Consider the following 27,484-nt stretch of genomic DNA (forward strand, 5'->3'; position numbering starts at 1 on the left):
TATGGATCTAGCAATATCCCATCCCACCTTCCATATGTTATATGTGGAGAATATTATTGCCCATGTGCCAATCCGTTCATAATTATCTAGGCACAGAAAGGCCTTCGCATAGTCCACCATTATCGTCTTGTTATTCAGAGTCGTCGGGGCAACCGAACACACACAAGTCCTTATTGTTAAGATAGATTAGATGCAAGTCAAGTCATATTCAAGGTAAAAAATACTCATCAGATACAGAATGTGGCATGCAAAAAAAAAATTCTGAGCAGTTTGGCTTCAAACCGTTTTAACTGTGTATGGAAACTGTGCCCCCAAATTGAAATTCCATAGACTAGTACCGGAACTATTTTTATTGTGTATAAAAGAAGTACAGTCTTCACAGGACGAAATGGTGGTTTATCAGTGAAGGCACTCCCAGCGCCAACCGTTATCCAACATTTCAATTTAGTTTTTGCCCAGTGAAGCTTCCAGGTTAGGGTCTCATCGACTAAAAGACCAAGATATATGTATGAGTTTACTTGCTCTAGTTTTTTTTCCTTCACAAAACCAGCTCACATTCGCCTTCTTTTTGCATTTCCCACTAAATATCACTTACATTTTTTTAATTTATGGAACTGAGTTAGTTCCTCAGTAATTGGAAGAGTTCCATTGTTTATCTGTCAAAACAGAAAATATGATAATGAGCCCTAGACTGAAAAAAAAATCAGTCGCTACAGTAAACCATATTCTGGCTCTGAAAGTATGGCATTTGATGTGGTTTTTCATCTATAAATGGAGCTGCACCGTCATCACCAGTTGTCCTGGCAGCCACAGCTGTATTGCCTGTAGACTATATGATGTGTTGCATGGCTAAAATGAATTGCAATAACCTATTATAGTCCTTTGATGGCTTGGACTATGGTTGGGGCTTCTGACAGAAGAGGTTGTGTGCATCCATGCATGGGGCGTAATCCAGAACTATCCCTAGCGTTTTACTTTGTACCAAAATGGCAATGTCTGCTTTGGTAACCTCCACATAGTCATCACCTCAGGAACAGTTTATGATGTGGGTCCAGCAAAAATTGGTTCCATGTGTTTATAGTGACACCACAAAAAATAACGACATACTTTTTCAGTGACACTTTAATAACGAAAAAAGTCAAATTTTCTTTTATTTGGCGGGGGTCCCGACAACCCCCTCACCCCGTTTCTACAGCTTTTTTACCCACTACCCCACCCTTTTTAATCCCTTACCCCATGTTAAGACGGATTTCTGAACTCTGTCCTGGTGGCGCAGAAGTTCAGAAGGCCAACCTAATTACTTGGAACAGGGTAACCTCTGGACGAGCCAGACCAATCAAGGTAGCGATCGCGGCGGCCAAGACTAGGTCTCAAGAGGGGTGAGGGTGACTGAAAGCCTGCAATGAGCACACAAAGCAAGAACACTTACAAACTACTCCAAACAGTTGTTATATTAAAAATATATACACATTTATTTCAAGGCCTTTAAAACAATGACCGTAGCGAGAAAATCACAATATAACGATAGTAAACCAACACATACCATATCAACACAATATATATACAAATACGACAGTCTCAAGCGTTAGATGCACGAAATGGGTAGTCCACCTAAACGGGAGGGAAAACAGGCAGTGCGCAATAATGCTTAGACCCAGTTCGCCTTCAGAGGCACCTAACTAGATGGAAGTCCGAGCCCTGCGAAGAGTGGAGCCTTGTGCTCAAAAGTACCTGCACGCGCTGGTGCAAACGGGCAAAAGGAGAAGCTCTTTGAGGGAAATCAGGCAGTTCAGTTTAGTGCACAAAAGAAGAACAAGTTCCGCGACTCAAGCGCAGCCTCCACAGTGGGCAGAAGCAGAGCGCGAGTACGGAAAAGGGTGCTGTTTGACACAGCGGGGAAAAGCAATGGGCTCCTGCAGGAGGGCGACCAGATTCTAGCTATGCTACTCACCGGTCCCCGATGCAAGCAGACCCAGGCTTCTCCGCGTCAGTTTCAGCAGCTGGCAGGTTCAGAAGAGCAGGGAACGCCTCGTCGTCGTGTTGAGTAAAAAGACGTTCCAATCGAAGAAACCTGCACAGTTTGTTACCACAGCAGGGCAACGGAGCGGCCGTGTGTATCTGAGCCAAATGTACACTACTCACTTCAGACCTGGGAATGCCTAGTGTACGAAGCGTGTGAGAGTGACAAGGACTCGAAATACTACACAACCTGGCGGCGGTTACAGAGCAAGGCTCCCGTGTAAGCTGGTCAGTCAGCTGGATGGCCCAGAGACGCTTCCGAAGGCTTACTAGCAGGAGATGGTGAAGATGCCGAGAATAGCTGTTCCCGCTATTCCAAGGGTCGAAGTACCAGTACAGGCCTTCTGGTTCGATCGAAGGTGAAAAGGGTTTCACAAGGCGACAGCAGTGCAGAGGAGAAGTCCTTCAGCGGGTCACCAGCGATTCCTCGGTCCAGCCTCGTGGTTGCAGGATACTTGGCTCCTGTATTCCTTCGTTCGTGAGAACTCGGGAGATCGACATGGTAGTGGTGTTTCCAGCCCCCTCTTATCCACGGTTCCCTTCGCGCCAAAACGGAGGGGACCCAATGGGAGATCCGCTCATCAACACTCACACCATTCGTGGACCAATCACGGACCACGGTGGTCCCAGGCATTCACACCACCCTAGACTCTCTGGCACCCAGGATGTGTATTGGGATCAGACATCCCAGCCCACATCCTGGAGGCACACACAAGACATGTAGAAGCCCGCGAAAGCATCCGTGTTTCGCGGGAAAGTACATGCCCAAATAAGGAAGGCCCCGGGTCGGCTCGACCTGGGGAAGGTGAAGGGAGCAAGACGGTCAGCGGACAGGACAAAGGAGCCTCGTGGTCTGGCCATTTTGGGAGCCAGGCCACCATTTTGGGTTAAGCGCGAAAAACGCGCTTAGAACGCCAAAAGGAGCTCAAATCACAAGAAACGATCGCTGACACCATTCCCGTCCCTGAATCACTTGCACCGATCAGATACAATCCTCAACGAGTATCTAGGGCCTGTAGAAGGCTAGAGACCCAAGAGAGCTGTAGCTTAGCTTACAGTGCCCTCTTGTGTCATGTTGCACGAAAGCCGCAACATGATAAAAGAAACTACGGGAAACAGCATTCCCCGGTACTCACTGTCTTAAGGGCATGTCAGTTTCCCCGTAAGAAAGGAGCGAAAGCCCAGAGGAGTGCGGCAGAAGGCTGCACTTCTCTGGCAAAGTCGAGAACAAGGTGAAAAACGATAGCAAAAAGTTTAGGGGTTGCCACCTGGAAGGAAAATTACCTACAATTACGAAATCTTTCCTAACACCCCACCCCCATATATACATTTTATTTGTTATTCCAGTGTCGCTGAAAAGTTTCTTTTTCTTTAACACTGCATACCCCTAAATTCAGTGTTTTCGTTTTTTTCAGGCCAACCAATTATTATTTTCGAACAGTCTTCTACTTGACTGAATATATGGTGCATGCATATGAATGTCCCCTCCGGTACTACGCAGGTAACCACTTCCAGTAGTGATGCCCAGGGTGCCTAGTTTGCTATGGTCAAGGGTGTTGAAGGCTGCCGATGGATATTGAAGCATGAGGAGATGAGCTTTGCCCAGTCCATTATATGGAGACTACTGTTTATCTAAGGGGGCAAGTCTGTGTCTCTATTTGGGCGCAATCCAAATTGCCAGTTTCCCAGCACCTGTTTTCCCTCTGAATGTTGAAGTTGTGTGGTTGGAGCTTTTTCCAAGACATGGAACGGCACATCAGATATTGGGCGATAATTCACATAAGTTACTAGATGAAAGGATGTAATTTTGTGTCGGGTGAGCGGGTTTCCCCAAACCTGCTTTGACACTAATGGAACTGTAGCATCTATAAATGAGGGGTTGATTAATTCTGAGATCAAAACACTTGGTGATACCACACATTCTTTGATCATACTGGGCGGACACTGGTTATTTGGACATTTAGCGGAATTCAGGCTTATAATAATAGCGTTAGTTTCCATCGATGTAGTGGTGTGTAATCAGAGTTCCATAGTCTGCCACGAGGGATCATCCATCAACATTACAAGTGTTACTTCTATCAGTGCTGTGTCTTTAGCTGGGTTACAATTTGAAGAAATACTGAATTTGGTTAAACTAACTGACCAAGGGCTGAATATTTGTAAGTGCGAAATCTGAATTTTATAGCTTTTTCATCTTCAATAGCTCTCCAGTAGAGCTTAAAACTGAATCCATCTTTTTGCCATAGAACATTCCTTTGGCTTCAAGAATGGCTGATCTAGAAGTAATGCGTACTACTTTCAAAGAAAACCAGTGCACGGGGCTAGGATCCTCTGCCCATTTCCTTTTTAGTTTTACTAAACTGATTTTAATTGTCGTAGGCCTGCATTATACCATACCTTACCCAGAATTTCAGAATTAACTAGTTTCTTTCTAAGAGGCTTTGTCAATTATCTCTGCTATAATTATCTCTGCTATAGAGTGCAAAATGTGCACTTGCAATTATCCATTGGCTAGTCATATTTCATTCTTGAAGAGTAAGAAATGGTGTGCTGTGTGTATGTACAGAATCCGGGTCGGACTGGGGCATAAAACTGGTCGGGCGCCAATGAAAAAATTGCCCAAAGTTGCAAATGGCAATTCAGTCCTTTTGTTACAGACTGTTTGAGTAGTACCCAATGGGGGTGGTTTTTGATGAAATGTGATGCAAATTGTGCTTTTTAAAGAATATCTATTCAGTAACCCTGGTCAAAACTACTAGCTGCATGGTTAAGTAATTTATCAAACTGTCCCACATGGGCCAGAAAATGGTCCCACTTGCACCCAGAAAAACGGGCCCACACTAACATTTTGGGTTTTTGGTTCGGGCATTATACTATTTCCCTAAAGGCCAGTCCGAGCCTGTACAGAATTGAGGTAGCAAGCAGCTTTTTGTATGTCTGGCTAGTAGTCTGCAACATTAATTTTTGCACTTTCGATTATTGGTGTTAACCGTTAATTCCATAAATGTAGCATTGTCTTTGTCAGGCAAAAGAATAAAAACAAAGGTTTTATTTTTAACAGTAGAGGAACAAGTTGAATAAACACCCCCTCAGTCTTACATTCCAGTTGCCCTCCCCCAGGCAAGCATAATCATACAACGTGAGTGAGTAGTAGACGTGCTTCAAACAGCTTCACATAATTTTAACAATTTCAGGTCCTGTGGGCACCATTGGGCTCTAAAGTCTTCCTCCAGAAAGGCGAGGATTTTTCCCTCGTCTGTAGCGAAACGTGCTAAGTTATTGTTCATTGCATACTCAAGTGCCTTAAACTCCCAGATTTAACGTAACCAATCCTGCAGTGTGGGAATTTCTGCCCCCTTAAAACGCATCACTATAAGGACCATTGCTGCTACAGGGACCACTGGTTTGGCCTCCCTTCTTCCCCATGGGTCCCACCATCCACCCCCAATATCACATCCTCTGGGGGCACCCTTGCACCCTCACCAAAAACCACATGTGCCTCCTACACTTTTTTTTTTATCTCCACCAAATATGGGACCAGGAGCCGCCCAGGCCCCCACCCCACCCGCATCTCCTCAAACACGCCTTTGGGGTATATTCTGTGGAGATGGACCAGCGTTTAGTGCCACCTGAAAATCAGTTTGTACCAACATGCCTGTAGTTTAGATGCCTTAACCACCTTGGGCACCAATGACCACAACCTTTCCCAATCACTCTTCTCCAACTCTCTCCTGATTTTCCTCTCAACGCTCCATATATGGCCACGCTGGTCGGAGTTTGGCTGCATGCAAAGCTTTTTACAGACACGAGATAAGGCCCCTTTCGCCGTCATGTGTGGTAAGATATTTTTGAAACTGAGTGAACTGGCACATAGTTGACACCTTGACCACTAGACCCAGCAGTCCGTGCCTCATCTGAAAATAATGCAATAACGTTTCCCCCCCACCCCAAAACATTGTTTAAACTCGTGGAAAGGTCTTATTGAGGCCCTGAAACATATCCCAGATTATGTGGCGTCCCCTTTTTGCTATTGTGCAAAAGCCCCCGGTTGCATTCCCGGTGAGAAGTTTGGATTGTTATGTAGCGGGGTAAATATGGACGGAAATGTATCTTGTATTTCTGAGCCAGTTGGTCCCATGTGTCGGCCACAAGCTTTGTTCTTGAGCTTATGTACAGGTGCAGCGGCCTATGTTGGTGCAGGAGCCACATAACCTCTTAGATCCCATCTCCCCACCGCCTGATCTATTGCTGTCCATAGCTTTCCCCCATTTCCTGAGAGCCATTCCCTTATGATACAGATCTGGGATGCCTCCATAATATTGCTGGAAATTAGGGAATGCCAGTCCTCTCTCCCCGCCTAGGGGACATCAGACGGCCCCGGTTGAGCCGTGACCGCTTACCTCCCCAAACAAAATGGGCCATAATTTTCCCCAGATTCCGGAAAAAGCGGTTGGGCACTGCTACAGGCAGCGCTTGAAAGAGATAAAGCATTTGATTGAGCGTGACCATCTTGACCGCTGCAATTCTGCCAAACCAAGAGATTATTCCATTTGATAAGGCCTGCTTTTGTAGAGGCAGGCAGTATGGTTGGATAGTTGGCCAGGTACCACCCCGAAAGCTGAAAAGTTATGTTAATTCCCAGGTACCGGATCCCCCCCTGGGCTCCAGATGAATGACGAGGAAGCCTTCAACTCCTCCACTTCTCTTCCCTGTGAGGTTGAGCAATTTCAACTTAGACACATTAATCCTCCATACAGAGACTGCACAAACTCTGATAGAGCCCTCCTACATGCCCCCGCTGACTCCCCAGGTTTTGTGGAGTTTGAGGAACATGTCGTCGGCAAAGGCCGCAGTTTTATGTTGAACTCCTCCGAACGGTATCCCATGTACCTTGTTGGACTCCCGCAGAAACTGCAGTAAAGGCTCGAAGTATATAGCATAGAGCAGGGGGATAGGGGGCAGCCCTGATTGGTTCCTCTGCTTAGGCTCAAACTCCGGGATAAGGATCCATTGATTGAGAGCTGCGCCAGTGGAGTGTTGTAATTCGCCTGAACCATATGTATGAAGTCCCCTCCCAGATCCATCGTTTCCATCACTTTAAACACAAATTACCATTCCACGCGGTTGAAAGCCTTCTCAGCGCTGAGGGAAAGGACCGCCGGAAACGCTGTCTTGTGGGACTTCTCCACCAGGTGTGCTATGCTCCTAATGTTGTCGAATGTCCATCGTTCCATCGCGAACACCGACTGGTCCGGATGAATCAAATCCAGGAGATACTCCTCCAATCTATTGGCTAAAATTTTGGTATAGATTTTTGCATCCGTATTAATTAATGCTATCGGCCTAAAAGCTGCACCTGGTGGGGTCCTTTTTTTTTTTTTTAGAAATGAGAAGAATACCTCTTCCATCGACGCCGAGATGCAGCACGATTCCCTAAAGCGATTTATATAGTCTTGTAAGGTGGTGAAGGATTCGCCCAAAGATTTGATAAAAAGCTGCAATAGATCAATCTGTCCCAGGTGACTTATTGTGGGGGAGGACTGAAATTACCTTCCGCACCTCCTCCGCTGTTGTCCCCCTGTCCCAAGACCTCCCTTGCCTTGGCTCCCAGTTTGGGTAATTGGACCCCGATCAGGAAGTCCTCTTGCAGTACCACGGGCTGAATTTGAGATTGGTAAAGGTCCGCATAATATCAGAATAAGACTTCCTGAATTTCCAGTGAGAGTGTGCCGGAGACCTTGGTCACCTGTTGTTGCCGTTTTGGCTGAAGCACCCCTCAACAACCGCAGCAACAGCCTGTCCACCTTATTGGGTTTGGTGTAAAATCACTGGCAGACAAATGTGGATTGCTCCGCCTCTTTAGTTCTAAGGACTTTGAGCGGGCTCACTGCCTGTTGATATTCGCTCATCCCGCTGTGCCTCAAGCGCCCCAAGTGCTTGTCCCTCGCTGCCTTTGCCGCAGGGAACTCTCCCTGAGCATTGTTTTAAACACATCTCATCGGGTGCTCGCCCCTGTGTTCGGTGCCACTTTTAAGTAAAAACAAAAAAGTCCCTGATCTGGTTCTCCAGGGTCTCCCTTATAATCTGATCCCTCAGCAGTTCCCCTAGTACCGTCCAGCACCACCGTGGCACCTTACGCCCAGTAAGGGCGAGATCCATTGAGACCACTCCGTGGTCTGCTATACCAACCCCTGCCCCCTTTGTATGCCTGGACCCCCTTATTCCTATCTAAATCCTGGGACCATGCTATTTTGAAGTCACCCATCAGTATCATGTGGCCTGTTGCGAACCCCTCCAGAATATTCAGGAGCTCCCTCAAACACTTCCTGTCCTATGTTAGGAGCATTTATGGATGCTAACGTGTACGAGACCCCCTCACAATCTCCTGCCACGAGTACCAACCTTCCCCCTTTATCAACCTTAGTGGCTCTTATCTTGAAATCTACAGCATCACGGATGGCTAGGGCCACCCCGCATGTCTTGTTTGGGCCTCCGGCGTGGATAATTTGTGAGAAACACTTGTGTATAGGCGCGTTACAAATGTCATGTCATATCATATCATATATCAACCCTTAATCTCAGTCTTGCCTGATCTCTGACCTTTGGAGATGGCTCTCCTGAATTGCCAGGATATCGGGGTTTGATTTCCTCATGAACCGCTCTAGTTTCTTCCTTTTTTTTCGCCAACTTGAATGTTTACGTTGCTAGGGCTCCTGGCCCACCGTCTCCTCCGACTGCCCCTTATTTTATTGATCTCCTCCCCAACTCCCACCCATCGTGCTCTGGATCTTGCCCCTGCATCTACTGGACATCCTACCTCCTCCCCCCCCACCCCCGATACCGATTCCCCAACCGCCGGTATCTTCCCACAGGTTCCCGACCCCATCCCAACTCAGGGATGTCCATTTTCCCCCATCCCTTAGCCCCCCCTCCACCCCATAGAACCTCCCTCCAGGCGTTCCACCCGCAAGGAAAACAAGATGGAATGTTCTCCCGTGTTCAAACAGCCCCACTTCATCCTGTTGATTCTCATCACCCCTTTAATTACCAGGAGTTGGCCCTCCCAACCTTCCGTTTATTTTCCCTGACCACCTCCCCCCCGGGTCTCTCCCTGGCCCCGGCCAGGACCCCCGCAGCTGAGCTCTCCATTTGTGCCATTCTCTTGCTGTCGTACATTCCCAGGGTCGTGGTCTCGTGCAGCTCTCTGGTTGTGATGGATGGTCCTCTCGGATCTTTGCCTAGGTCCAGTTGTAACAGGTCGACCCCCTTCCTGAATAGAGGTGATGCTTTTCTGAGCGCCCTCTCATTCAAAAACCAATCCGATGGGAAATGTCCATCTGTAGTGAATCCCTCTGCGCGACCAACTCCTTCACTACTAGGCCCATCTGCCTCCTCTACCAGCAATGTACTACGGCTGCCAGATCATGGAATTGGTTCTTTCTGCCTTGCTGCTCGCAACACCGCCTCTTTCTGTGTTGAGTGTAAAAGCTGCCGGGACCTCTCGTGGCTTGCTGTTGGACCCCCAAGCAGTTTCCTGGTCCTGTGGATGCAATCCAGTCCAATATCTATTCCAAGAGCGCTACAAATATCTTCTGAACTTGCGCCTTTAAATCCCTATCGGCCACTGATTCTGTCAAGTTTTTGATCCTTATATTGATCCTCCATCTGCGACTCCAGGTTTTGGGTGGCCAGGTTCAATCATTCTGTTGCCTCCCCGTGCTCTGTCTTTCTCCACTTCCTGGAGGCCTCTTTCCAGGAGGTCTGTTTCTTTCTCCTGGCCCAATTCCTACCGTATTTCTGCCAGCGCCGAGTTGAGATCCGATCATTCGGAATTGTTTCTCAAAAGCTTTGGTTAACGTCGACTAAAAGTTTGTCATTGCGCTGTCCAAGTCTCCCCGGGACAGGGGCTTGTTCGCTCCCCCGTCTGCTCCCCCTGGTTCGTCATATCAGGGGCTGCCTTGTTCATACCCCTTGTCTCACTCGGCGCCCATATTGTGAGAAGGGTGCCCACCGGTTCTCTGGCACCCGCTGTCTGTTCCTGGGCCTTTGACTTTGACATCCACCCAACCTCCAGGGCCCCCTAGCACTGCTTTGTTCTCCTTCTCGTTTCCTCCAAGTTCAGGGGACGGGAGAGGGGGGGAGGGGGTTAGAGATGGTACCAGTGACTTGCACTTCAGGGAACCCACTTTCACTCCTATGCTCGGATGGGTGCCCTCGCTCCTCCATTGCCTCTGTGGGGCATCCTCTTCGATGCTTCCTTGTGTAAAGTGAGATATGGCGGTGGCTTCACCACTCCCCTTTGTGCCCCCGACCCATGCAGACCAAGTCTGTTATCCTGACCTGAATACAGGCTTGGGCTGCCCCCGACTCTCCTCCGTCGGGTGCTCTAGGGGCCCCTCTGCAGTTTCCAGTAAGTCGCTGGTGCCTCGCCACAACACCAACCGTGCAGCGGGCCCTCTCCCACTGCTGGGTACTGCGATCAACTGCCTGCCTGCCCTGGTGCTCCTCTGCCCCACGAGTGGCGCCTCCAGCTCCCTCTGCACCCTGTGGAGAAGGGTACCGCTCACACACCCACAGGCCCAGGGGGAGAGGGAGGGGGCAGGGTGAGAGCCAGTCAACACCAGCGCTCCCCTGCAGCCCCTACGACAACTGCGTTCTCCCGCTCCTTCTCCTCCGTGACTCTCTCCTGCTCCCAGCAGGCTCGAGTGGCATTCCGTGCTCTCTGGGCCGCACCGTGGGGCTCCCTGCCCCCGGGCACCTCTGCTGTACATCTTTCCTCGTGTTCCCTGAAACCGTGTAGGTTTCTATGTCATCACCTAGTCGAATGTGCAACCTTTATTGTGAGTAGCTCCTGTCTTCATATCTTGCAAAGGCTTACTTATTAAGGTAGCTTGCATCTCTTGAGTATCTTGGAAGTCTAGAATCAGGGCTCAAAATAGAGGGCTGCACGCTCTTCTTCGAATTAGGATGGAAACTAATACGTTTGCATTTTGGAGGCTGACGGCGAATTACATTTTTCACTGTCCAATGAGCTGTTAAATATTGCGCCCTCACCACTCCCCATCCTATTGGAGGATCTATTTTACAGTCAGGGTTAAAAATGTCAAGGGGCCGGTTACTAGCCAGGCAGAAAGTCACTTGCAACCTGTTCTTCACATACATGCAGCACACCATTTATTAATCGCCAAGAGTCCATTATCACTAGCAGTGGCTAGTGCAAACTTTCAGGCTGACACAGATGTTGGAGTGGCCTTGCATCCTAGATTGACGGCTAAAAAGTCAACTTCGTTTTCTAAGATGAAATGAAATATTTCAGTGGTGTTACAAGGAATAGAACGAGCATGTAATAAGGCACGCTTAGGTTTATTTTGGGGATGATTAGAATGTTGTCTACCTGTTAGTGGTGAGTTACCTCGTATCCGGGAGAGTCTGACTCTGTACTGTCTGGAAATGTTGTAACCGTGGAATCCAAGGGCGCATTTTCACAGAAGTTGAAATTCTAGGTTTGTTATGATGTATTCACATTTCTTTAATTCCGAGTCTACAACGGGACAACGGTTGATTTAGTTCTCACACTGTCTCCTAGCCCTGAGGGAGTAGATAAGTCAGTGATGGTGCTGGGTTTCAGTACTGGGGCAGTAGTAGGGTGGGAGCTATGGGCTTCTGGCCTCAGCTGGTGCCTTCCAGGTTGCTGCTCTTTTCCCCACTTAGCAAGCCCCACCCACCGGGGGCCTTCCTGGTTGCTGCTCATTTCCCCCCTTAGCAAGCCCCGCCCACCTGGTGTCTTCCTGGTTGCTGCCCTTTTCCCTACTTAAGGAGCCCTCCAGCCTATTTTCCTTTGCAGATGGGGAGATGGGGAGCAGGTGCAAGTGGATCTAGGTCACCTGGCCTAAGCCGCGCCCACCTCTTCCTTCCTGCTCTTAACTCTTAGATCAAGAGCGTTTCTCGCATGGGCGTCCGAAGCGAAGGGCAGACAAAGAAAAGGGCAATTTCTGTTTGGACCTGTTCTGACCAGGCAGACCCAGGGCCCAAACACGTCCCCACAGGCCATCCCCCAACCCCTCTGGTCCCCTCGGGATATTCCCTTGTGCCCCCACCCCCCTTCTCGCACACAGGTGTTGCCTGTTTTGCTTGATTCCTCATCCCGGCTTACCCCCACACCCCACCCCCCTCCTTCCAGCCTACATCTGCACAAGTCTGTCTCAATACATTCTGGTTTCACCATCACCGTCTTGTGGCCAATGCTCTATTTTGGCTTTTGTGGACTTCATTTATTAACGGTTCGTCACCCTTTCTCAACTCTTGTGCTGGACTTCCTTTGCATCCTGTACTCATGGTGGCCCTGAATCATGCTGTACCCATCTTCATATTGTATCCTGGCTTGCAACATTAGGTGTTACTACTGACTTCTGCAATTGTATTCACTCTCCCCTCTTGCTTCTCCACTCTTTTTGACTACTTACTCTTTTCTCCAGCATTGGATCTTTCATGGATTCCCATGCTTAGAATATTCCCCGTCGTCAGACTGGGACCCCTCGGTACACATAGCCTTTTCCTATAGGAAAACTTCTGACACTTTTGTGTCCTATCTACATCCTTTTGGGGCCCGCCTACGCATGCTCCGTAGGACGTTGCGGTAAAAGAGCCCCGCCCCCGCAGCTCCCTTCAGATTTCAACCGTCTCCAAAGTAGTGGGATCTCCTCGCGTCGTCTTACTATTTTGTACAAGGTTGTGTATTTGGAGTTGGAGTTAGGTGAATTTTTCCTTCATGTCGGGATAGGCGCTGTTCCGGCCGTGCGCGACATGCGGCTTGAAAAAAGTTTACGAGGGGGATGGACATATGGATTGCATATACTGTCTCCACCCTCATCATTCGGCTGATAACTGTGACATATGCAAAGGGTTTTCTCAAAAGACCCTCAAAGACCGAAATCGACGGCTGGTGGCATGGTTGAATGATGGAGCGGGGGCTTACCCCCCTTCGGAGGTAGGCTCCACACAATCTGCGAAAACATCACACTGCGCTGTATCGTCGGAACCACCGGCGGAGAAAGAAAGAGTCATCTCGGAGTCATTCAGCTAGAGAAAGCATGACAAGGAAAGGCCGAAATCCTCCTCGGGCGATCACCATAGATCGACCACGAGTCGAGAGTCTAGTAAAAGCAGGCCAAGTGCACAAAAGGCGGGACTGCCTAAACCACCTGCTAAGCCACCGTCGTCTACGGCGGTCCAGTCATCGGCCTCCTCCCTACCACTGACGCATGTGGTATCTACCGTCCCAACGACTGCGACGGTGGCCTCGTCGACAGAGGTTCTACAGGAAGCCTGGAGGCCTGAAGTTTACTGCAGTAACAGGCAGTGTCGCTGTCCTCGGGAGAGGACGAGAGCAGGAGAATAGCTGGCCCGGCAGACCTCGGGCTACGAGTGGTTGACAAGTCGTCGACGAGGGGTTCTGGAATTCCGGTGTCTGCCCCTCTTCTCAATCTGTTTTGTCGTTGGAGATTCTGTCCACGCTTCAGTCATTAGTACAGTCGTTGGACCAGAGACTACCTCCAGGTAAACCTGCCACAGTCACCCGTCGACGAGCCGGGCCTGTCCCGTCCACCGACTCACTTACGCACGCCAGTCTCAGCACCACAGGCACCCCAAGAGGAAGGTGAGCTGCCAGATTCGGAGTCTGACAGAGGAGCCATGTCGGTTATCTCATCATACCCCTCCAGGGATCCAGCCTGGGAGTCAGAGGTGGAGTTAGAAACCCCAAGGAGCCCGGCTCACCCGTCCCCCTCCGCCCCCCCGGATGATATTGCATCATTCCATTCTATGATGGAGAAGGCGTGTAAGGAATTCGGTTTGTCCCAGGAAGAACAGAAAAAGGACTGTTTTCTGTTCGACCACATGGGTAAGAGAAGGAGGTCAGTGTTCTCAATACCCATACTAGATCACGTGTGGAAGGAGGGTTTGCAGACAATGCGTCGCCCCTTTTCGGAACCGGCGGTAAAAGGTCGCCTTGAGAAAAAATTTAAGGCTCCAGAGTCAACCCCCAAGTGCTTATCCTCCCAACCAATGCCTGAATCGGTGATGTCGGCGGCAGCGGCGAGGAAAACTAAGGCCCAGCACAAGCGCACAACTCCACCTGAAAACGAGGCAAGACGTCAGGATGCCTTCAGCAAAAAAAGTGCTATCCGTGGGAGCAACTACAGTAAAGGCCGCAAACTCTCTGGCTATTGTAGCCAGATACGACGGAGAAATGTGGCACAGGCTGGCTCCGTTGCTGGATCATCTTCCGGAAGAGCATAGGAAGGCAGCGATGTTACTTGTCCGAGAGGGTGAGGTAGCCTCCAATCACGCAATAAACATTGCATTTGACCTCGCTGAATCAGGCTTCAAGCAAGTCAATAATGGGGTCGTGTTACGACAGTCATGGCTTAAGTGTACCTACTTCAGGCTGGAGGTACAATACAAAGTATTAGATATGCCCTTTGAGGGAGACCTTCTATTCGGAGAGAAAGTAGATGAGGCCCTAAAGGGAATGAAAGAGGACTCGGACACGGCACGTTCATTGGGTGCCCTCCAGAGTGGCAGAAGCTACAAGTCTTTTCGTCCCTTTAGAGGGGCTTCAGGTAATTCCAGATTCTCTGCGTCAGGAGACGGATCCTTCGGTAGGTCGGCGTACCCCTCCCAGGGGTACAGGCGTGCTTCCCAAACAGCAAACCGACGCCGGAACTTCCAGACCTCCAGGAAGAGACCATCCTGTCCGTCGTCGAGAGAGAAGCAAAATAAAGATCAGCAATGACGAGCAACACACCGTTCTGGGGGGAAGAGTATCAGCCTATGTCGACGAATGAGAACGAATAACGACAGATCAATGGGTGCTGGACACAATAAGGAATGGGCATTCTCTACAATTCAAGCACAGCCCTCCGCACATTCCACCTGTGTTGGTCGCTCATTCCCATCTAAGGGTACTGCAACAAGAGGTAACCCTCATGTTAGCAAAAGGTGTGATAGAATTAGTTCCAGCATCACAGAAAGGTCAAGGGGTTTACTCAAGATACTTCGTTGTGAAAAAGCCAAACGGAAAATGGCGTCCCATTCTAGACTTACGCGATCTCAACACCTTTAGGAGCCTAAATTTCAAAATGCTCATGCTCCAGGAAGTGATCCGAGCCGTTCAAGAAGGGGATTTTCTGGCGTCCCTGGATTTGCAGGACGCGTACTTCCATATTCCAATGTGTTGGAAACACAGGAAGTTCCTGAGGTTTGTGATAGGGCGGACTCCCTACCAGTTCACGGTTCTTCCCTTTGGGCTCAAAACCTCCCCCAGAATGTTCACGAAATGCCTGGCCCCATTAGCGGCCTGGCTAAGGAGGCAATGCCACCATGTATACCCATATCTCGACGACTGGCTGGTAAGGGGATCCTCCCCAGCGTCGACCAACACAAGTTTGCAAGCCACCATGCAGCTTCTACAACAGCTGGGATTTGCCATAAACTTCAAAAAATCCTCGCTGATGCCATCGAGAACGTTGGTGTTCCTGGGGGCACAGGTCGAAACCCACTCGGGGCTAGTGAAGCCTTCCCTCGACAGAATCTCAAAACTCAATCAGCTGGCGAGTCGACTACGGCGAAACACCAAGCTCTCAGTGAGAAAATACGTTTCGGTCCTAGGGGCCATGGCATCCTGCATCCATCTGGTGGCAAACTGTCGCCTATTCATGAGGCCAGTTCAGGAGTTCCTCGCGGACCGGTGGACACAGTCCCAAGGATCGTGGTCAGACAAGATAATCATCGACGATGACCTGTTTCGGACTCTTCAGTGGTGGTAGAGTTTCCACAACCTGAACAACGGTGTACCCCTACAGGAACCGGAGTTCCAGCTAACCATAGTCACGGATGCATCTCTAACTGGCTAGGGAGCTCACATGGGCACTCTTCAAACGCAAGGTCGTTGGTCTCAAACGGAGTCACTCCTACACATCAATGTGTTAGAGTTTAGAGCAGTGCGATGGGCCTTGAAGGCATTCCTACCACACATCAAAGGATCGAGAGTACGAGTGCTGACGGACAATACGACGGCCATGTTTTATTTGAGAAAACAAGGGGGGACGCGATCCAGGACCCTTTCCATGGAGGCCCAGAAAGTATGGCATTGGGCATTAAAGCACAAGATTTCCATCGTGGCTCACCATCTCCCGGGAGTGAGGAACTCGCAAGCGGATTCCCTCAGCAGAAGGATGGCCCAGATACACGAATGGGAAATGGACACAGGTCACCTGACGAAAGTTTTCGAGAAATGGGGTCACCCCCCCCCCCACTGGACATCTTCGCAACGAAGGAAATCAAGAAATACGAACAATTCACAAGCAGATGGCCTCAGGAGGGTTCCATGGGGGAGGCGTTCTCCTTCCCATGGACGGACAAGTTCCTTTATGCTTTTCCTCCGTTCCCCTCATACGGAGGACGGTGCAGTGGATACGCAGGTACAGTTGCCGGGTAATTCTGGTGGCACCGTACTGGCCGAGGCAACCGTGGTTTTCCGACCTGCTTCACCTGTTGCTGGAACAACCAATAGCATTTCCGAGAGTCCCGAACCTACTGTCCCGGGACAAAGGTACGGTGTGGCATCACGACCCGGACTGTCTCAACCTCACGGCCTGGCTCCTGACTTTTCGGAATTTGGTACCTTAGACGTTTCGCAGGATTGCCAGAAAATTCTGCAAGCGGCTCGGGCCCCTTCTACCAACAAATCTTACACCTATAAGTGGCGAAGGTTCTGTGAGTGGTGTCGAGGACAACAAGGTCTACACCCATTAAAGGTGACTCCAGAGCAAGTTCTGCCTTATCCTTCACTTGGCAGAGGGGGGTTTATCTTTCACATCGATAAAGGTGCACCTGGCGGCCATCTCTAGGTTCACAAGGAAGAGACAGTCGTCTCCTCTATTCAGCGACAGACTAGTGAAACACTTCATGAGGGGTATATTTCGAACTTTTCCCCCAGTAAAACGTTTTCCACCAACATGGAGTCTCAACGTAGTGTTGGCAGGCTTAATGAAACCACCCTTTGAGCCTATGGCCACGTCGGACATGAAATTCATATCGTGGAAGTTGGCATTCTTAATTGCTATCACGTCAGCTAGGAGAATCTCGGAACTGCAAGCGTTGGTTGTAGACCCTCCATACCTAAGATTCTTTAAAGACAAGGTGGTTCTGGCAACTAATCCTACTTTCGTTCCGAAAGTTCCTACAGTGTATCACAAACACTCGTCCATTGTCCTCCCTACTTTCTTCGCGACCCCATCATCGGCAGCGGAAAAAGCTCTTCATACCTTGGACGTTAAGAGGGCCCTAAAATTTTACCTACATCGTACACAAGAACTCGGGTCTACTCGACAACTGTTCATCGCGTATGGTCCGTCGACGAGAGGAAATGCAATTTCTAAGCAAGGATTGGCTTGATTGGTCTCGTCGACGATTGCGTTTTGCCACTCCAAGGCCGGAAGGCCTCTGCAAGGGCATCCTAGAGCCCATTCTACAAGATCAACGTCCTCTTCAGCAGCATTATGGGCAGGAATTCTTTTAACGGACATATGCCAGGCTGCAGCGTGGTTGGTGCCCCACACGTTTACCCGCCACTACTGCCTTGCGAGGCAGCATGCGGACGAGGTGCAGATGGGAAGAGCAGTCCTGCGCCATCTGTTTCAATAAGGTAAGCTCTACACTGTAGAGTTTTTTTTTTTCTACCTGTTGGTGACTGTATGCTTTATGGAGGTACAGATATATGGGTAAACTTATTTCTTGTGTACCTATGCATTGTGTATTGTTGTGAGTGTATATTGCATTGTATTCTCACCGCCGTCTTCAGGTTTACTGCTATACAATCTATTCTAAGCATGGGAATCCATGAAAGATCCAATGCTGGCGAAGGGAATAGTTTCTTACCTGTAACTCCATTTCTCCAGCATTGGTATCTTTCATGGATTCACATGCGCCCGCCAGCCTCCCCGGAATGCAATGTATATGCTTGATAGGTTTGACCCTTCCTACTTTGGAGGGGCCGAAATCTGACGGGAGCCGCAGGGGCGGGGCTCGTATACCGCGACGTCCTACGGAGCATGCGTAGGCGGGCCCCAAAAGGACGTAGATAGGACACAAAAGTGTCAGAAGTTTTCCTATAGGAAAAAGCTATATGTGTACCGAGGGGTCCCAGTCTGACGACGGGGAATATTCTAAGCATGTGAATCCATGAAAGATACCAATGCTGGAGAAATGGAGTTACAGGTAAGAAACTATTACCTTATCTCTTCCTCTCCCCTTCTCCCTTTTTTCCTATCTCCTCCCCTCCTCTCCTTACTTTCTTCTATACACTTACCCTATCGGATTGTCCCTGGACCTAGTATGATAGCAACCTCATCGGTCTTCCTCCCCCCCCCCCTTACTTGTTTTTCCTCCTCTAAAATGCTAAATAGCAATTGGATGAGGATTGGGAATATTTTAACCCTACCTTGTCTGTAAATGACGTCTGAGTTTAGCAGCTTCATTTGAATGACATTAAAGCATTTGAAGAGCCACTACAAAGGGTTGTGAAGACATTTAATTACCAGTTTATCGCTCTCCACACCCTAATATAATTCTTGTTTTGATAGTTTACAGGTTTTGTCAGTGTGCCGGTTGAGAGTTCCTTTAGTTACTAGTTTGCGTTTCTGACCTCTTTGTGAACTGGGTTGTTTGAAACCGCCACTATGTTTGTAAGAGGTCATGCACAGGCTGGCACCAGGCCGGATTCTGCAGACCAGTGATTCACTCTAGGGGCAAACTCCTTTTGGACCCCAGTAGAAAGCTAGATGCATAATGTAAAATTAGAGAGTCCTGGCTACCTTGCAATTGGAATTTTGGAAACCTTGATTTCCACGATATTTGCGGTTTATAAAGTGCAGGTTTTTTATTATTTTAGTGTGGATTTATAGTCCTAGTAGCAGTCTGCTGTAGCCGGCAGCGTGCATATACTGCCTGTGTCAAGGATTTCAATCAGGCGACACACACTTTGGTCCCAGCCTAGTATGTAGCGCTCAATTGATATGCCTTTCTCTTTATTTTAAGCAAATTCAATGTGAGATGGTACACAACTCGTATCACCCCCTTTTTCAAATACTCCGGGTCACAATGGACCATTAACCAGGCCGGTTGGTGAAAATACAATATTTATTTTTAAAATTCAAAAGAAATCATACAATTTTTAATATAGGGCAGCAATCGCCAATGGGGCGATATTTACAATGAAAATGGAAGCGATGCACTTGGAAGCAAAACCTTCTCCTAGAACATATACAAAGCGCACGTGAATAGGAGCACTTTTTGGATGAGGATAGATGACATTCAAGTTGAGGTTTCCCCCTGCAATGTTCACTTAACCCACAAATAATCGAATTCTGAGTGGATAGAAAGAAGTAGCAGGAAGTCGTGGATAGGCAGAAAACAGACTCCAAATCCGACCTTCCCTCACAGAATAAGAGGCAAAAACTTTAAATCCTGAGCAAGGGCCTAAAATAACACTCGAATGTTTCAAATAAATAATTATTGTGTGGTTAAATGATAAGATACATTCACAATAGTATGTATGTTATATCACTGGCAATCACAAGGCAATGATGGATCAGCAAAAGGCATACAATTCGAAAATGAGTGGAAAGTTTAGAGCATGCTGCAGCCAAATGACACGTTGGAAAATTTGCAATTTTCTCAATTTCTGTTTAAAATGTCAAGAATGGTTTCTTTGAAAAACGGGTGAACTACTCTGATTTGGAGTGCAGTGCTTGGGCTAGGGGATAGATGTATATCACTGGAATATTACTGAAGTGAAAGGATGGTAGTAGCTTAAGATTTGGATGAGGTTTTTGGGGTGGAATATGGTTCAGTTTTAGGAAAATAGAGCAGTTAAAATAAACTTTGGTTTTAAAAGAAAGGCAAAGGTTACTTAAAACGAAATGATCTAGACTATATTGTTAAAGAGGAACACAGTAAGCGCCAAGGTTGATTCGCAAGGTCAACCTTGTCAACCCAGTGCTCAACCCCAAAAATAAAATATATGGAAATTAGTTTGATTACTCCAAATATAACTGAGGGCTTATAATTTACACCAGACAAAAATGAAAAGAGATTGCGCTAGCACTTAAACATTAAGGACAGGATACGAGGATAATTCTAACAGTTTCAACAAGTTACCAGGGTATACATATGACTACTTAGAGAGTGGAAAAAGGTATGGGGTGGGAATTATACTCGCAGTCCACTTTTTAGTTTTGGGATTTTTGGACACCGGGTCTGGTCTCCAGGGCTCAGGTCAACAGGTAGCGGACTCTCTTGGCAAAAGGCAGAAAGACAGCTGGGCAAGGTCTGGTCCCCGGATGCTATGGACAGCTGGATGGCAGGATTGCAGCAGGCATGCAGTCGGCCGCAAGCCGGTCTGATTTCAGGATGCAAAAGGTACCACCGCTTTCCCCTTTTTGTTAATGGGATATTAGTGGGTTTTTTCTGGATCAATGGCCTTGCTGGAGTAGGAATCGGCTATGCTTGGGTTTTGCAGTGGGCTTTGGAGTAGGGTCAGCAATGCTTTGGCCTTGTAGGGAAAATCTGGAATCGGCAAGATGAATGGAGATCAGGAACGCAGCTCAGGAATTCAGGAGCGGGTGTGTCTGTCTGGAGCTCTGTCATGGACTCTTAATTATAATGCATAGTGACATCATAGAAGTATATGGCTGGGCAGGCTTAGCCAAACACGGCTCTAAACCACTGGATTGGTCAAAGGTTCTAGACCGCGCCTCGCTCTCAGCTGGTTGGATTTCAAGAGCAGGATGGCAGATTTGATGCAAATTTTATAATGTTCAAAACCTCCCACAGTTACTTTAGCTAAAATCCAATTTTGCCACAAATGGTACATTTATACAGTTGAAGTCTCTTAGCAAATTACATAAACGGGTTACATATTTTATGCAGACCAAATCTGCAATCTGTGATACATGGTTTTGTACGTTAATAATCTTTGGTCATTTTGAGTGTGAAATGTTCGGCCTACAATTCTGTAACTTTACATGTGCGTACATACTACCATAGGGCCTATTTCTGTTAATTTTTAACGTTCCATCATATGTCGTTTCCCCATGATTCACATTCTTCTGGCGTTTGTGCCCATACATGCTATTGAAAGCCAACACCTCTTATTTGAAAGCCACAAAAATCGCATTTAAACCGCTACATTTTCATTTTCTTGCAAAGTCCAGCTGCAAAGATGAGTCTAAAGTTTATTTATAAAATAGTCTCTTTAGCAACCACCAACTGCCATTCCCTCCAGAGTAAGGTGGGAGTTTCCCAGCTTGATTGAAGGTTTATTGCCCCTTCTCCACTTCTCACGTGTGTCCTGGAAATTCCATTGTAGAGGGATCAGCCCAGACCAGATTCTGTCCAACCTAGTAATTATCGCTGGGGTATTAGTATCTACTGAGAGGGCCCCTTTTGTTTCTGTCATCCCCTCAGCTGAAACCTGTTTTTGGCTGACAACCCCCTCCCCCCGTGCAGCCACTGAAGTTTGATTTAATAACATTTATTTTTGTTCTGAATTGGAAGAAAACCTGCTGAATGGAACCATTTCATACATTATATTTTCACAGTACAATCCCCTTTCACATTGCTAGGCAATAAGTTTTTGTTCAACATAGTACTCTCAAACCAGCATTTTCTTCTTTAGTTTGCAAAGCCCATTTTTACACATGTGGTGCAAGCTGCTAGCACTTTGCTTTCAGTTTTTGACTTTCCATCTGGATTCCCACACTGATTTGCAAGTTGTAGGCAGTAGTTTATTTGAACCACCTAGGCACTGAAATTGACATAGCCCAGAGCTGAAGTTTCTTTGAATTACTGCTCATTGACACTCTAACTTAAAAAGTGAAGCTTTTCCTTTGCGGCAGAAAATGAAGTTTCTTTGTTGATTTTTCTCATATTTGGTTCGACAGAGCCTGTCATTTAGGGGTCATACTTGGTTTTGCTGAAGCACAATGGGTATATGAATGGGCATGGCAGGGCCTAATTAATAGTAGTTTGAGGAAGAACCGATAAAAAGCGTCGGAGCAGCATTATTTTAAGGTAAAATACCCCCTTTTCAATGGGGACTTTGGAGCTGGCAGCAAAGCAGCGCTGCTTTTTCTCTCTATGTCTTTTGTATATGTAAGAACACACTGGCAAGCTCCCTCAGTGTGTCCCCTTGTTCCATCCTGCCCAATATGTGCTTGGCAGGATGTTGCAGCCATCTTTTTGTCGCTGCAAAACGCAGTTTTGAGGGCATGGTGCTCACCGGAGCCAGCACAGATATTTTGTTGTTTCTGCTGAAATGCAGCTTGGTAGTATGGGGAGTTGGGTCAATATATTCCACACCTGCAATGGAGATCTGTGTGCTCGTTCTCTTTGCCGCACGGGTGCAGTGTTGTTGGCTCTCTTTCTCACACTTGGTGGTGTTTCTGGCAGTGGGCTATCCTGTGAGGGATACTGGATGGCCTTGTCCCCAGGGTTGAGTCCACTTGTTAGTTCTTTCATTACAGGCGACGTAGTGTACTGGAAGGCTGCTCTTTTGCACCACTGCTTGTCTGGTTTGCAGTCCAGTTTGTAGGCTCTGAAACTGCACCACATTCCTGTGGTACATTGGGAAGAGGTTGGAATTGGTGCTTTCTCAGGTGCCACCTTCCTTAGGGCTAGGACTGATGGTGAACTACACCCTAAGCCTCCAACACCTTTCCTTTCAAGAAGAATTCTTGTCCCCCGTTGACAAGGCCAGGACACTGGCTTTGTCACAGCGGTGTGGCTCTGGCTGCCAACACTTGGCCTCTCCACCACGATTAATCTTTACTGGACTAGGGTTTTGTCTTCTATCTCCTGCCCCTTATGTCCCTGTGTTCTGTGTTTGCTCTTCCTTGTGTCCCTATCCTCTATTCTTTCCACCTCCTCTGTGTATGTTTGTCTCACTGTCTTTTTTCTTTTCTCGCTCTCCCCCCATACTCCCATCTCTTCTTTATTTTCTTGCCTCTTCTCATCTCTTGATGTTGAAGTAACTGTCTGTCTCACCCTCTGTCCCTTCCTATACGATGTCTCTCCCCCTAAATGTCTTGCAGTCTATAGTCTAACATCTAACTCCCCACTCTCTTGTTCTCTCTTGAGCTCTTTCACTCGCCTCCTTTCTTCCTTCCCCAACTCGGTCTCCCCTTCTCCATCTCCATTTTCTCTAACCAATTCCCTTTCCCTCACCTCCTGTCTGCCCCACCACCACACTCTGCCTGCAACCTTCTGGCTGTACTGTGAACTCCCACGCCTTACTTCGTCCCTGGGCCCTTTTCATCTCCCGGTGGGAGGGGGGGGGGGCAATTGATGAGTGTAATTTTCGTTTGCATACTCTAGAGATTCGTTTTCCCAGGTGGCCACCCTATGCACCACTAGCCAAGCCTACAACACATGCTGGCACCATCTTGGAATCAGTTGGCGAGTGTCTCGTTCAGGCAGCTGAATGGGAGCCACCTGTTGCTCATCCTTGCTGTAAGATTTCCCATCTGTGCGTGCGACCGTTTGTCGGCAGGCCTTGCTCACAACCCTCTGGGCAAACCAAGCTCCCATAATCCCAGTGTGTGTGCTTGGGGGCAGCCTCGCCCAAATTCTGTTGGTATGCATTTCCTCTTATGTGATGATGCTTTCTAGGGTGCAACAGTTGCGTTGCGCACCAGGGGTATTGCAGATAGACTGGGGATCCATACACCCCTCCTTCCAGGGCTTGAATCCCACAACAGCTGGTGGTCCTCGAGCCACCCCGGCCCCAATGTACAGTTCCCATCACACTATTTTATATTTCGCCTCAAAAAGGAAAATGCATCGACCTGCTGCTTATTAATCGTACACTGCCCCTTCCCAACTACCCCCACACCCACCAGTCCCCTTGGAAGTTATTCTAGTGCTTTGTCTTCGATACCTGAGGCAGTTCTGCGAGAGTATGCATAGAAAATGCATGCTGTTACAGTGGGATGTTTACCGCATAAGGCTGCGTTTGGCATGGTCTCCAGGTGCACTGGCAAATCTGAACGTGAATGGGGCTGCAGTAGGTGGGGATGGGCAAAATGTATGATCGCTTTGATTAGAATTGCATCTAGGTCAAAACCTCGCTTTACTTGCAGAATTGTGCATCTTGTTTCTAAAAATCAATAACCTTAACATCAACCATTTTGTGTTTTTTATTTATTTATTTTTTTTTTTTTAGGTCCCATCAACGCCAGGTTCCATGAGGAAGATCTGCACGTACTTCCACAAGAAATCACCAGAGTGATCACGACTGCCCACTTGAATCCTGTGGGTTCAGAACCACAGCCTGGCACCATGGAGTACAAAGAATATGGATTCCTAATTCCCGAATGTCCCCGCGTCGTAGAATTTATTCCCAAGTTTTTAATTCCTTACATATGTGACTTAGTTCACGCTTTTAAGATGTGCACGTTGTTCATCACAAGCACTTACCATGCATTGAACTGCCTCCTTTATTGTGAAAGTTGTCAGTCCAACACAGAATGTATATTTTTAATTTGTTTCGAAATGACACTTCGAGAGTGCATTAACATGTTTGCTTATCATGAACTTGTTTCTTCATAAAATCATAGTTGTGATATATGTGAAAATTTAAATCCTTTTTAGGTCCTTTTTCAAACACTGCTACATAATGAGTATTGTTACAACAGTGCTCTTTGTTCTAATCAGTTGCATCTGATTGAGTATTATACTGCTAATATCCACTTAACAGTAAATGTTCATGTACATTTGTTTTGTATATTTGATTTTAGTCCTGTAAATACAGATTTTCCTAATATAAAAAATGTGTAATGATTTCTTTGGACTTAATGCAGTATCTGAATGGTAGAGCGCAGCAAGGAAATTGGGCCTTTATTTGTTCTGCTGCCTGTCTATTTTCGAACAGAGTACGAAAGGCAGAATGCAATGTCATCCCGTTCTACTTGGATGGTGTTAGGTAGCAACCATATTTGTCAGTACAATCTTGAATTGAAACTGGCTCTCATCTCTTTGACTAGATAAATAACAGGCATTTAAGATGCTTATACCATACTCAAGATCTACTTTCCCATATTGATGTGGGATCAACGGAGCAAAGAAGACTTGGGTCTTCAACCAACCCCCATTTCTGTGCAAATAAAAGGTGTTGGACATGAACCTATCGGGCTAGGTACAACTCAAAAACTACCAGCTCGGGAGAACAGTGTTCGGATGGAGGCGTAATAAAATAGATGAAAAGGGGTTTTCTAAACTGGACCAATGTCTCTAGTCTCAAGATAGGATCTAATGCCAGAGTCCTAACATTCCTAATGTCTAAGTCCCAATTGTCAGAACATAGACCTTGAACCGCCTTTGTGGTCCCTTCTTGGTTTCCTCTTAATCCTCTGGCCACGGGTGCCTTCCCATGATCTCCAAGGATGTTTCACCATATGCTTACCAGCAAGAATTACTTATTCCACCTCCCTTTCGAAGATATCCAAGTCTTTTAAAATACAGTTCCCCCGGTTCCAACCAGTTTGCTGCTTGTACCCCCCCCCCCCCCATTCCTCCTGTAAGGAATCTGTACACATTTTCTTATGTTTACCGCACAACATACACATCAAACTGTGTACTCTGGGTGGACACAGCCTACAGGTGCAGGTCTTCCCTGTCAAATTTAGTTGGAATGTGACACCCAGGAGTACATCAAGGCATCACAAAAGGTGGAGGGCAAACCCTTCCTCAAGCCATGGCTAGCCTAATTAAATAACAAAGGCTCCATGGATCCGCCCTACCCTTTGTTGGCCCTGCTGGTGCCAGTGACGCATATTGATGAGATACATTTAAGCATGCCCACAAGAGGCCTGGCCGCAGAACTAATAAGACTGGAAACCCCAACACCTTTGATAAGCAACTGTTAACCCGAAGCCAGCTCCAGCCTCTTAGTATCAATGAAAGTGAGCCGTCGTGTCTGGTAAATGTTTACAGTAGGTAAACCCTGCAGGGCGACCCCATTCAGAGGGTAGAAGTATGATTTGATGGAGACAGTCTGTTCTCGCCACAACTTCAAGGGAGACATTACTTTAATCTGCAACCACATAGCTCCATTAACCAGAGCGACCCTTTGATCCACAACAGACAGGAGGATGGGTGGTACTTACTAGTGCATGTTTTCACCCCTTTTTACCTTTCCTGTTGCAAAGCACTCTGGTTATGACCTTGCACATAACAGAAGATGATTGGTGGGAACCCAGGTTTGGTTCATTAAGGTAGGTTTAGCCTACACCAGTGACTGGTGCCCATTTGGCTTTAAAACAGCGGTCAGACCCTCTTTTGGCAGATCATCTGAAGACTTTGCAAGGAGTAACAAGAACCCCTTTGGACCCTGGCTGAATGTACAGTCTGGCTGTCATGGCCACAGAGCAAGGACCACAAGCTCCATCACATAAAGGGTTCAGTTGGACCCAGTGCTGGCGCTTTTGGCATCAGGCTCATGATAAAGTGTGCTCTGCACACTTTTATCCTGGTGCACGTGTTATTTCCTCCCCTGCAGGGCCCCAATGTGCATCCAGGTCGGGCGTGGCCATAGGAATACATTGGGCTGCACGTGCAGCATCTTCTGGGAGTGGCAGGGTGGGGCCACAAGGCAGAGCAAAGGTGCGTGGCTGGGACCAGGCTATTTAAGCCTGCCCCGCCTGCTCATAGCAGCATAACGCTCACCGCCGCCTGAAGTGCTTCTTACCCGATTCCAGCAATACCATCGCCTGAAGCGCGTTTTACCTGATTCTAGCAATAATCGTCGCCTGCAGCGCATCTTACTTGATCCTAGCAGTCCCCGCGGTCGGAGCGCATCCTTACCTGTTCCGGGCTTCCAACACTTACTTGGGAGCTCATCTCGCCCAGCATCCTCGCGGATCCAGCCCTCCACCACCCGCCGGCAGGTCTTTGGATAGCTGCTCGCTGTTTGACTTCGCCAGGCCATCCCTGCAGGAGAAAAGGACAAATAAAGTTAGAAACAACATAAAGACTTTACATAAAGGATTGCAACACAATCCTCGTGCTGGACCTTAGATCCAAACTTACAATCAATTTGGGACATCGTAAACTCCTCAGGCCTGCATTGGGGCTCGCTTCCAGCACTGCGACTCCGTTGGGCCTCTTATCACCTATTGGGGAAAAGGAAAGACATTACAAGGGATATGGACAATAATCGCAGAAAAAAAGGACATTGCAAAAGAATACAGACAATAATCATTGTTGAAGAACACTTACCTTTTGAAGTGGTTCAGCCACAGCCGGTCTGGGCTGCCAGGCACATGGACCAGTGAAGAAACTAGGTCTATCTAAGGCGCCCCTGAACTTGTGAAGCAGGTCGGAGAGCTCACCCTCATAAATAAACAGG

The 27,484-nt window shown here is 47.7% G+C and overlaps 1 protein-coding gene across 1 annotated transcript in view; it reads left to right on the forward strand.

Annotated features, from left to right (window-relative positions):
* Window positions 1-24,902, forward strand: part of DTL (denticleless E3 ubiquitin protein ligase homolog) — a 135,423-nt gene extending 110,521 nt beyond the window's left edge. Inside the window, exon 15 of the mRNA XM_069608528.1 lies at window positions 24,302-24,902. Coding sequence (XP_069464629.1) covers window positions 24,302-24,367 — 66 coding nt within the window. The 3' untranslated portion in view covers window positions 24,368-24,902. The remainder of the gene's footprint in view (window positions 1-24,301) is intronic.
* The last annotated feature ends 2,582 nt before the right edge of the window (window positions 24,903-27,484 follow it).

This window comes from Ambystoma mexicanum, chromosome 4q, assembly GCF_040938575.1.
Source record: "Ambystoma mexicanum isolate Mex_15411 chromosome 4q, UKY_AmexF1_1, whole genome shotgun sequence".
In the NCBI taxonomy this organism is placed as follows: Eukaryota; Metazoa; Chordata; class Amphibia; order Caudata; family Ambystomatidae; genus Ambystoma; species Ambystoma mexicanum.